This window comes from Centroberyx gerrardi, chromosome 13, assembly GCF_048128805.1.
Source record: "Centroberyx gerrardi isolate f3 chromosome 13, fCenGer3.hap1.cur.20231027, whole genome shotgun sequence".
Classification (NCBI taxonomy): Eukaryota; Metazoa; Chordata; class Actinopteri; order Beryciformes; family Berycidae; genus Centroberyx; species Centroberyx gerrardi.
The window spans coordinates 27,666,831-27,679,288 of NC_136009.1; the positions used below are offsets into that span (position 1 = coordinate 27,666,831).

Sequence of the window (12,458 nt, forward strand, 5' to 3'; positions counted from 1 at the left end):
AATGTTCGTGCCAAAAAGGCGTATTTCACTCTTTTGCCATTTTTAAAAAAGTTAACAAATATAATTCAATTTAAACTGTAGCAGTATTGTTTTTATAGTAATGCTCAATCTGATAACACAAAAAGTTAAAATATTGTGCTTAGTATGTGGTAACGGCAGCTGATCCAAGTTTGATCAAAATTTGTTTTGGCTCTCTATAACGCACTTACGCCCCTTTGGCTCCAAGCCCTCGTTTTGCAAGTTATCTTTCTTTGTTGTATTATCTGTAACTTTATGTGTGTTTAAATGCTGCTGCCTCGGCCCGGTCTCTCTTGCAAAATCTCAATGAGACTTTACCTGGTTAAATAAAGTTTAAATAAATAAGAAATAAACCTCAGATTTTGCTGCACACCAGAACTTGCCACACAGGTCACTCCTTCTCTAGTGCTGCAGTGGGAAGCTATCACTCCCATAGAAACCACTGCCAGTCAAAACATTTCCACTCTCAGTATCAGTGTACTTTAACAGTTTCTTCCTCTGATACTTAAATATCAGCTATTGTGCCCCGGCATGTTTCTCTTTTTTTTTCAGCATAACTGTGGTTTTGCACTCTAAACCTGTGGCCTACATCCTGTAGCCTGTGTTGAACTTCTACACCATTTGTTTACCAGCCTGACCTCATTCCTTCTCACTAATGCTGCTGTTGCTGCCATTTCACAATAACCCCCCCCACACACACACACACACACACACCCCACCCCACCCCACCACCCCCAGGCAGCATGCTTACGTACCTGGCAGCGACCCAGGATGGCGTTTGTTGCCCTCAACTTCACATATCGTCGTTGTCAGATGATAAACTTGTGACTCCAACTTGGTGATTTTCATGTTTTAACTTAAAGTCCCCATGAAATGAACTCCCATTATACTCCCATATCTCTCATGGTGACATCATGCTGCACTAGTAGGCGTAAATATACATTTCTAATACATTTTGAATAAAACCCATCAGATTTTTTAACAGTCCCTCCCCTCCGCACCCCTCTCATCAAATAAAATTGCCTTTCTCTTCCTGACTCATATTCCAATGGCTGGTGGCTAGTGGCTAGAGGCTGGTGGCTAGTGACAAGAGGCTGGTGGCTAGTGGCTAGAGGCTGGTGGCTAGTGGCTAGAGGCTGGTGGCTAGTGACAAGAGGCTGGTGGCTAGTAGCTAGAGGCTGGTAACTAGAGGCTGGTGGCTTGAGCCTGGTGGCTAGTGAGTAGAGGCTAGTGACTAGAGGCTGGTGGCTAGTGACCAGAGGCTGGTGGCTAGTGACCAGAGGCTGGTGGCTAGTGACTAGAGGCTGGTGGCTAGTGACAAGAGGCTGGTGGCTAGTAGCTAGAGGCTGGTAACTAGAGGCTGGTGGCTTGAGCCTGGTGGCTAGTGCGTAGAGGCTAGTGACTAGAGGCTGGTGGCTAGTGACCAGAGGCTAGTGAATAGTGACTAGCGGCTGGTGGCTAGTAGCTATAGTGATTTCTGACCCTGGTCCTCAATTAGCTTTGAATCCCTATTCTCTTACACAATTTTGGACTGATACTGTAATTTATGCATTAATCATGTGCTGAATCTCATATGAACATTATATGACAAATTCTACATTACAAAATCAATTATAACTTATCCCATGCATTGCTAATCACAGTATCAGCTTAAAAGGTTTCCCATATGATTCCTACGCTGTCTGCTTATCTTCACTCAGTCCGTCATAAACTTTCATTTTCCGGCTGATATGGATCAAAGGATTATATGGCAATCAAATAACCATGGATGGATACACTGAGATAGAGACTGCATGAAGATATAGGACAGACAAAATATGGCTTCTGCAGCAGGAAAACCCCCCACATTATTTTAATTCTCATGTTAGAAAAGACCAAAGATTTAGGAGGGCTTGGTACCAGAAATGTCCAATCAGCAGCTCCTTGTGAATGGGAACTACAAGAAACTATTAAAAAGCAAAGAGGGACTGAGGCACAAATTATGTTCAACTTTTCAGATTGCCAATGAAAAATAAAGGTTAGTAACTTTTGCTATCACAACGGAGGGCCTCAGACCGTCTTTGGTTTGCAATTCTCATACGTTTCCTTTTCTTAGTTGATTTGAAAGTTTATACGGTTATTTATATTTCAAGTGAGTTTCATGACCCCTGGTTGAGTTCAAATACACCTTGGCAACAATGAGAAAACAAGCACTCTTTTCTTCCTTCCTTAATGCCCTGACAGACCAAACCGACATCAGAGAACCAGCGGCGACGAAGGCCGACCGTTGCGTCGCCTCACGTCGCCTGTGTCTGGTCCAAAAAGTTGCACTTGAACACACCGCAAAGACTACAGCCAACGGCCAACTAGCACGTACGTTCTGCGCCTGCGTGAGGGGAAATAACTCTCCGTACCAGCAGGTGGCGGTAGTCTGTATTCGTCATTCAAAAAGGGAAACCGGAAGACCTAGGACTGTGAATATACAAACCATAAACAAAGCAGCGTACCATTTTCACACCACTCTTGCTCATCACAGACGGTTTCGCTACTTCTAATCGAGAATATGTCTGATAAGAAGTTGCAAATGGCGCTGGCGTTGTCAGCCCTCGGTCTTTGGAGAAGAGCCTTCTGTGTGTGCCCTCTTGACTTCGTCGTTTGCTTTTGCTTTCGTCACTTCCGTTTCTCTTCTCGTGCCAATCAGAGTGATCTCTCTCACCGACGGGCTCCGCCGCCGATTCAACATCGGCCAAAAAGCCGGCGACAGGGTCCGACTAGTGCCAACGGTGCGGGACACACCGCAAAAACTAGGGGCACAGACGCTTACCGACGGCCCGACATTGGTGTGTCAGGGCCTTTAAACAAAAAAAACAACACTTTTTACAGGTGTGTCTTTTTTGCCTGACATCAATAAGGGAGTCTTGCACTGTCAGTTTTGTCTGGAGAGACAACACTGTACCATTACTTCAGGCATTCCTGGCCTGCTAACTATGAGCTGCAGCCCACACCGCCCATCAAGCCTCATTCCACACATATTTTGCTGAGAGAGCGAGCCTGGAGGAGGCTATGGGCTCTCCACCAAAATCTGCATTTCTGTGTCTGATGATCACAGTCTCTTCATGGCTGGCAGGTGATGAAGTCACGACTGGCTGGGATAATAGATCTGTAACGTATAGCTATGGGCTTGTCTTTGCACAGCTAACCGATCTGTAGCTGCAAGACATTCAAAGACATGACTGGCCTTACCTGTTGCTTTGTTGAGAATGTGTGTCACATCCGCAGTGGATCTACTGTGTCATTATGCACGTGCTGGAATGTATAGACACTGAGTGTATGTAGGTATACACAGTGATATCTAGTCTACTGTGTGTCTTATGTCTTATGTCCCTTTGCACTGTATTTGAGGTCCTTGTACAATGTGCTTCAGTAAATACTGTGAAAGGTATCAGTAGGGCTGAACAATTAATCGAAATTTTATCGAAATCACAATATGGCCTGCTGCAATTTTCAAATCGCAGGAGGCACAATATTTGTTAAAGGCGAAATGTGTGTCAAAATACCATTTTAAATTAAATACTGTCGTGCTGCAGAGATGTCCTGGCTACACATCATATTCTACAGACTTAAGAAAACATCTTTGTTTGGTACAGATCCCCGCAAAAATCACACCATAATCATTTTAATACGTTTTTCAATGAAAATGAGAATAATGATGTAAAAATTAACATTCCCTCTAATATCGCAAATCATATCGCAATTGCAATATCAGTCAAAATAATCGCAATTAGATATTTTTTCAGAATCGTTCAGCCCTAGGTATCAGTATGTCTATGCGATGAATCAATATAATATTTTTGAACTTTGAATTTTCCTGGTCTGGCTGCGTTACAGTTATCTTTTACAGTTATATAATTTTCTAAACTTGACTGTTCCAGTGTTCTAGAGTGAAACGAACAGTGAAATACCCCACAACCTGAAACTCGGTCACACAGGATTATGAAATTTGCTGAAGTCACTGATGCCTCAAACACAAGTGTATAAGGTCCAGAATTTGCAATCCGTCACTTTATGATTTAGCAAGAAGAAGAAGAAGAAGAAGAAGAAGAAGAAGAAGAAGAAGAAGAAATCGTACGCCAGAAATAATGGCTGAAATTATCGAGAATTCGACTTGCATAAAGTGTTTCTGATTCTGAATGCCTGGACTAAGTTTTATGTTAAAAGGAGGCCAGTTTCCCCCTGTAGCACTGTCACATGACTTAGCCTTTCAAGGTACAAATTTCATTCTTTTGAACACACACCTCTGTCTGGGAGGACTTGAGGTCAATGTCTGAGTCATCTTTACACATTCCAGTTCTGTGAAGCATTTGGAGAAGCTGGTTGTTTTGAACACAGCGCTGCTGAGTGAACTGGTGCAGCTGGTCACAAGGAACCTGGCACATTTTCCACTTTGCTTGTCTGGATTTGGAGATTTCTGTCGGTGTTCCATATGATGCACAACTGACATTGGGTCTACAACTATATAAAATGTGTTGCTATATATGTACATTTGGTACTAAACAAGATTTTTCAATATACCAACTACCAAGGTTTCCCATTCCTGGAAATCACACAATTCATCATCCAGACTTTTCTAGACTTTTCAGATCTGCGTAGGAACTCTGCTTTCAACACATCAGCGAGGATGAGGCTTCCTTGCAGTGGAAATGTTTTGTGTTATTGATCATGTAAAATCTATGGGAAGCTGAGTGGATGGTTGGATGTCAGCCAGCCAACTGCCCCCCCACCCCCACCCCCACCCCCAAATCATAGAGCATCATATAAACAAGGCCATCATCAGAGAGACCTTGAGAAATACATATATATATAATATACTGAGCAACAATTCTGGGCCGGATGCAAACAAAAAGCTTTGCTGATGCTTTGCTATAGGCACAGAGACAGTGAGCCTACTGAGCAGCTTACATGTTTATTGTGTTGTTTATCTGCAACTATCATTATCATTTGTCTTGATGATGCGTATTTGGGTTCGCTGGTTAGATAAAAGTTAAATGAAAGTGTAAATCGAACAATGTCGGTTGACAACGCTTTGTTTGCCTGATTAAAGGGAAACTGAGTGGACTCAACAAATTAGAGAAAGGATGTGAAAGGATTAGCATATCCTTCAGATAATGAACAACGCTGCCAAGCAATCAGCAGCGAACTTTGACCCCTGAAAGAGACTCAGCTGACAGTTTGTTCCTGTCCTTCCACACAGATACTTTATCTACTCCGCCTCTGCCATTGACCTAGGCCTACATGATTTGCAAAACTCAAAGTGAAGATTAGATGCTTACAGGAGTCCCTGAGTCATCATGCTGCGGTTTCTAACTAACTCAACACTCTGTTGCAGTGTTTGCCCTTTATTTATTCAGTTAGTCTACTCTACCAATCACTTTGTTGGCAGGTGACCAGCCATCATCTGGAGTCCTACTCTATTCTAAACATGTTGCTGGCTGCTAAAATAGAGAAAGTTCTGTGAATCTTTAGACATACCAAGTACTGAGGCCAGGAGACAAAAAAAAAATCATTTTCTGACCAGAATTCAGCTTAATTTTCCACCTCAATTTTTAGTTAGTGTAGGCGGTTAGCAGTATTCCTACTATAGAAAAACCTGACAATCAGAGCAGGAAACAAACTTTTTCACCTACACATCACAAGAGCAGGTATATCCAAAATTCACTGCCAACTTTCACTATTTTACAACCTCACTAGATTTTTAGAATAGAATAGGACCTTAAATGATGCTTTGTTCCCTGCCAGTGTGGCTGTGGAAGCTCTGCCAACATTCAGAAACAAGAGGCACTTGAGTCTAATGTCCCGCCATGATCACCATGTATTAAACATATCCAGTTGTGCTAATGAGGTTGTTAATTCATGTAATTAATGCATTAATTATCAAATATTTCTGTCAACATACTTGTCTTCTCTTAAAACATGAGTGATATTAATATGAACTCCGTATCTTAAAGCATTAAGGAGTTATAGTAGTTTCAAGAAAATCAGTTTTTCCTTATTAATATGCAAATGTATGCAGCAAGGAGCTCCAAAATCTAATCTGATCTGATCATCTACTACAGACAGACAGACAGACAGACAGTTAGATGGTACCATGGTGGCGAGACTTAAAAAAACAACATTATCTAATCATCTGGTGCTCTCTGAAAACAAACATTTCCAGGGAAACGAGTGGAAAATGTGTCATTAAACCACAACATTAGCATCCATCCAAATACGAAGTGTTGTCGGGTTGAAAGCCAGAAACGGAACTGAACCCCCGAGCCACAGCTTTCCCTCCGTTCCCCTGCTGCAAAAAAAAAAAGGTTTAGGGGAATCACTGCGCTCTTATGGAACGGTGCCACCACAGGCTAATGTAACTCATCTGCTGAGTTGGCTGGGACGAGCCAACGAGCACGTCCTGTACGCACACGTCCTGTACGCACACGTCCTGTACGCACACGCCCAACGCTCAGCTCAGAGCCCGCCACATGTGCGGAGCTGGGTACGACTGGACGGAGGCAGGGAATGACAGGCATGTGGATCTGCCTCCGCCTTCCCACACCGGTTTCTTATCGGAGAAGCCTGCGGACGGGAGGACTGACCGGGTATAAATATAGCCTAGAAAGTGAAAATCAGAACAGGTTTGATGACTATCCCGCTAAAACAAAAGCAGCCTTGAGAGCCCCCTCGGCTACAAGGCCGTGTGTAAATTATTCAGCGAGGACTCCCAACTCCTCCGGGCGGATCGGAGGATTGAAATGATCAAAATGAGCCCCGGCGCAGATTCGATGCTGTAACTGGTGGGGGAGCTTGTGTGAAGTCCAGCAGTCCAGCGATGCCTCTAGTCTAAGATCACAGTCCTGCATTCTCCTTAAAGTTCCCAGAATCACAACTGTGAAAAAGCCTTTTGATTATTTTGGAACGATCTCCAGTCAAAGCTCCAGCTCGACCGTTTTATTTCCCCTAAATCAGCTCAAACAAATCATCCACAGTCTTATGTGTGATGTGTGCTCCTGTTTCTGATCTAAATTGAGATCTTTTTTGTATATTTCACTATTTTTGTATTTTCTTACGGTATTGTATGTTTTATTGTGTAACCTCTGCTGCCATTTCTTGGCCAGGTCTCCCTCGGAAAAGAGATTTTGAATCTCCATGGGACTTCCTGGTAAAATAAAGGCTACATAAATACATTCAAAAAAGTCAACAAAAGCGCAGGATGAGTGACCTTTCCGATGGCTATTTATGCGGCCCTCCTGAACGAGCAATTAAAGTTTTCTTTGAACTGAGCATTAAAATAGAGTATCATGTGTCAGAGGTGTTGCTCTCTTTATCCCTTGTTGCTATTAGTGTCACCTTATCAGTGTCTCTAGTTCAAGCACCATTGGACCAGTGGAAAAATGTCTTCTAGGAAGCAATGCAGAGTTGGTAACTTCCAGAGAAAGGTAGTGACAGACAGTGCAACTTTTGGGGCAACTGGTGTGCAACAGCGCCCAAGGAGTTGCCTCGCATTGCTGCTTTAGCCACTTTGGAGTATCTAGTTGCCAGGAAGTATTTTATAGATCTTTGACACTGTGTCTCAATTTGTTGTTGGGAGCAGCGTCATCTACATTGCCCAAAAAATGCTTGTGTTTCACCATCGCAATGACAACATGAAATTGCGTGACAAAGCGAGAAGGCGTATGTCACCATTTTCAAACGCTACATGTCTGAAGAAATGTCTCTGTGGAGCTGCAGCTTCCAGAGCAGTTTCAAAGCCTCACATGCAGGAGTCTGGAAAGGCTGACCGCGAACCCAAATGGGGAAATTACAGAGTGCCGGTGCAGTCCTTTGATTTGGTTAAATGTGGAAAACAAATGCATGAGGGTGTGTTCTGCGATGTACTTTGTTTTGTAGAAAGACAGTAAATGGTGCTAATCCTGGGAACCTATCTCCACTAGTGCATGTTTACCGTATAGAAATGCAGGAAAACTAGGGGTTAAACAAACACCAGTAGATTTTGGCTGTGGCTGGTGAGTCAGTTATCTCTGCCAGACACTTTGGCATGCAAGCAGCAGTAATTAGAGCTGAAAGATATTGACAAAAAATATAATTGCGATTATTTGACAGATTATTGCAATTGGGATTTAAAGTTTTTCTTGTCATACATTTTTAGAACTTTAAAATTGTTGAAAAAAAAGAGATGTCAGTGTGCAGGATTTACTGAGTTTGAGAATGATGAAAGGTTTTTAATCAGTATTGTACTTGATTAATGGACCAAAGATAGACTAAAACACCTTCTTTAGAAATCCAGTTTGGACGCCTCTCTCTCTTAAGCAATTAATTGTAGCCTCTACGATTTGGAAATTGCATAAATTCATATTGAGATTTTTTTTTTTCCAATTAATTGTTCAGATCTAGCAGTAATCTGGAGATCCTATTCTAGTCTAACAATGTTTTTAGCTGGTACAACAGTCAAAATGGATGGTGAAACTTGAGATAGAGTCCGGTTAGAGTGCAACATTTTGGACAGATAATAATAAATAGTGGGAATAACAGTGTTGTAATCATTATACAGGACTTACCCATGGTGGCAGCTCAGAAGTAGGCACACTTTGCCTCACTGCCTTCTCCTCATGCTCCAGGAATGCTAAGGCACGGTTTATCCTGTAGTTCTTACTGCCGTGGTTTTTCCTCCACCAGAAAAACATGGCGAGTCCGATCAGGACCCAGCTGAAGCTGAACTCAAAGTATCCCAAGATGTAGATGGGGAAGATGACGGCGAACGTCTTGGCAAATTTAATCCACATCTGGGTGACGTCCGCCAGGGAGGACTGCGGCTCCTCGTCCAGCTCCGGGGCGAGCGGCGGGACGACCGTGGAGCTCACCGGACTGCCTGGGACGCCGGCGGGCCCGTTTGTCCCGACACCCGGTCCCATCGAACCCGCCGCCCCGGACCCGGCTCCTTGCACTCCACTGTTACTCATTTCCCCTCTGAAAAGACAATTTTGGGCAGATGTTTACTGTAAATATCAGTGTACTGTACTGTTTTCTTTCCATTACCAAAACTGTAGCTAGTCTGATAGTCCTATAATAAAATTAAGAACGATACTATACATTTATCACACAGAAACTATGAAATATCATAGGTCAAAGGTCGAAAGATTCTACCACAGAAAATCCTATAGTAATACTCTAAGAGATAAATACCATCAAGCATGATAAAGTCACTACAAATTTACTATTGAGCACCACAGACATACCATAAGACTCTATAAGAATATTATAGGAATAGCCTATAGTGATTTTCCAGTCAATGTTTACACTGAATGGCTGCATTGTTTCCCTCCCATGTTGCAACCCCCATGTTTCCCTTTATTTACCAAACTGTAACTAGTAACCAGTCCCTCATGAAGAAGAACAGTATAATAACCCTTTATCATGCGGCTACTGGAGGTCAAAAAGTTATTCCACAGTAAAATCCTGTAGTAATACCACAGCAGATTTAACCAGAGGCCCCATGTTGCAGCATTTCCCCTTCTGCAACTTGCAGGTAGTAAACAGTTGGTGGCAGATGACTAATTAAATCAAGTAGATCCACATTAGACCAAAGACCCCTACTTGTTAGGATTTTATCCTAAGGAGGAAGATTTTTTATAGTAAGTTTGGATTTAGTATAGATTGTGTAGGGAGGTAACAGTGAAACCTATGATCAAAATACATTTAAATCACAACATAGTGCCAGAATAGAACGTTCAGTAGTTTCAAAATAACACCCATATTGATGAATATATGTTGCCGTTATCTTTTTGAATTCTACAAAGTTCCAAAGTGGAGCGAAAGACTAGGCCTATATGGAGGAATCTGTAGCTTAAATAAAACATGTCCTTTACACAGCGTGTATTCATATCCATACAGACTGCAGGCTGAGCTGTCATCTCAAGGACTACTCTCTTGTATGGAGACACGAAACTCCATTCAAAAATCTGCCAGTTTATTGTTACCTTGCTTATTGGCAAAGGTACGTACCTGGTAGAAGATGACTTAAGATCATATACGAAACGGTAGCAGACACTTTCCAATTCGGCATATATCCAAAACACATGCCGACACTTATTTCAACAACATTTGAACTTTAAGAAGTGCTTCGACTGTTTTTCACGCAATCTTCTTCCACCAAAACACAACGTCGTGGGCGGCACCGAGCGGCGTGAACCAATTCGAAAAGTTGAGATTTTATTGAAATGAGAGCTGTTGAAATGCTTGCATGTGTGCCGAATTGAAGAGTATCTACTACCGATTTAAAAAATGTCTTGAGTCATATTTTGTGTGGCATGTACCTTCGCCGATAAGCAAGGCAACATTAAACTGCCTGATTTCCTGAACGGAGTCTGTCGTGACGTTCTCTCCACACCAGACAGAACGACACGTATCGGGGCTAGGACTTCACCAGCACTGCGTAAAACCAAACACCACCGAAAACAACAACTTCTTTCCCTGTCCGTCTCCCCGTGTGCAAACAACTCACCAGTGTCCGCCTGCGACATTCGTCCTTCCTTGAAAAAATAAAAATACAGTAAAATTCACTGTACTAGTCCCGTCCGCTGCATGGCGTCTACTCCGACCAGTTGTAGGTTGTAAGTGTAGTAATCCTTTTCCCCTTCAGTACATCCTGCTCTGAAGCGGCCAGTCAGCCTGCAGGAAACTGTCATCAGCCTCCGCCAGAGAGAGAGAGAGAGAGTGAGAGAGAGTGAGGGAGAGGGAGAGAGAGAGAGAGAGAGAGAGAGAGAGAGAGAGAGAGAGAGAGAGAGAGAGAGAGAGAGAGATATGAAAACAGAAACACACCGGGAGAGCAGGGCGCCACCTGGTGGTGGAAACAGTATCTATAAGTATGGATAGAGTAGAAGAAAGTCTTTTCAGGTCAGGTCAGGTAAGGTAAGGTAAGGTAAGGTAAGGTAAGGTACGGTAAGGTAAGGTAAGATAAGGTAAGAATAGAATAGAATAGAATAGAATAGAATAGAATAGAATAGAATAGAATAGAGCTGGATGAACCCAGAAGAGAAGAGAAGAGAAGAGAAGAGAAGAGAAGAGAAGAGAAGAGAAGAGAAGAGAAGAGAAGAGAGTTGGATACACCCAGGTAAGAATAGAATAAGATAAGATAAGATAAGATAAGATAAGATAAGATATCACTTTATTAATCCCCGTGGGGAAATTCGGGTGCCACAGCAGCAACTGGCAGAACAGTACCAGGGAAAAATAAGTACAGAAGATAATAAAGAGAAGAGGTAGTAAGATAAAAAAAATTAAGGTAATGTAAAAATAGAATAGAATAGGATAGGATAGAATAGAGTTGGATAAACACAGCCGAGAATACAATAGAAAATAACAGATGTGGATAAACCCAGGCGAGAATAAAATAGAATAGAATAGAATAGAATAGAAAAGAGCTGGATAGACCCAGGTAAGAATAGAATAGAATAGGTGTGGATAAACCTAGGCGACAATAGAATAGAATAGAATAGAATAGAGCTGGATAGAGCCAGGTAAGAATTGAATGGAATAGAATAGAATGGAGCTGAACAAACTTGTGTGTGAAGAAAAGAAAAGAAAAGAAAAGAGAATGTGTTTAGTGCATTTTCCAGAATATTTTCATATTTCTGTATAATATGACTTTGACCTTTGACCTCCTTACTCTCGGCTGCTTGTAACGTTGTTAGTCCAGGAATTGAAGCTTATTCTGCTGTTGAGCTCACTGTAATTCACACTGTTGAGCTCACTGTAATTCACACTGTTGAGCTCACTGTAATTCACACTGTTGAGCTCACTGTAATTCACACTGTTGAGCTCACTGTAATTCACACTGGATAAGAGCGTCGGCTGAATGTTTTAACATCAATAATTTCACCTGCGATGTATGATTATACAAAATGAACCGCATGAAACGGCAGTAACATGAACAGACGCTGCACTGTGCTCAGTTCTCCACTAGATGTCATCACAGCCTTGAGACTGTGGCATGCAACACACACTTCTGTCTTCCAGTGGAGTGTGTGTGTGTGTGTGTGTGTGTGTGTGTGTGTGTGTGTGTGTGTGTGTGGAGAGCGATCTTTGAACCGTCACACTCCTATAAAACGTCCTCATGGAAAATACAACATTGCATTAAAGAGGCAGTAGAATAAACATGAGCAAACACAGACCAGGTGATTTCCCAGCACAGCTCCAGTGGAGTTTGATATGAGAAAATGTTTCAGGATGTAAAACCTCAGCGGTGAACGTCAGGTTTTGGCGTCAGTCCCTCAGAATCAAAGAGCGAGGGCTTCTTTCTAGAGCCGCCATTTTGCACCGAGAGACGTTCAACAATCATACAGGGAGAAATCCATCGTAGAAGAGGAGAGAGACCAGTTTCTCCACCCACAGGAGCAGGGAATTGAAAATTGAAAAATTGAAAATAT

General features: G+C 42.3%; 1 protein-coding gene across 1 annotated transcript in view; it reads right to left on the bottom strand.

Moving 5' to 3' along the window:
* Positions 1–10,665, bottom strand: part of esyt2a (extended synaptotagmin-like protein 2a) — a 76,761-nt gene extending 66,096 nt beyond the window's left edge. The window contains 2 exon segments of the mRNA XM_078287532.1: positions 8,592–9,000; positions 10,535–10,665. Coding sequence (XP_078143658.1) covers positions 8,592–8,993 — 402 coding nt within the window. The 5' untranslated portion in view covers positions 8,994–9,000; positions 10,535–10,665.
* Positions 10,666–12,458: the final 1,793 nt, after the last annotated feature.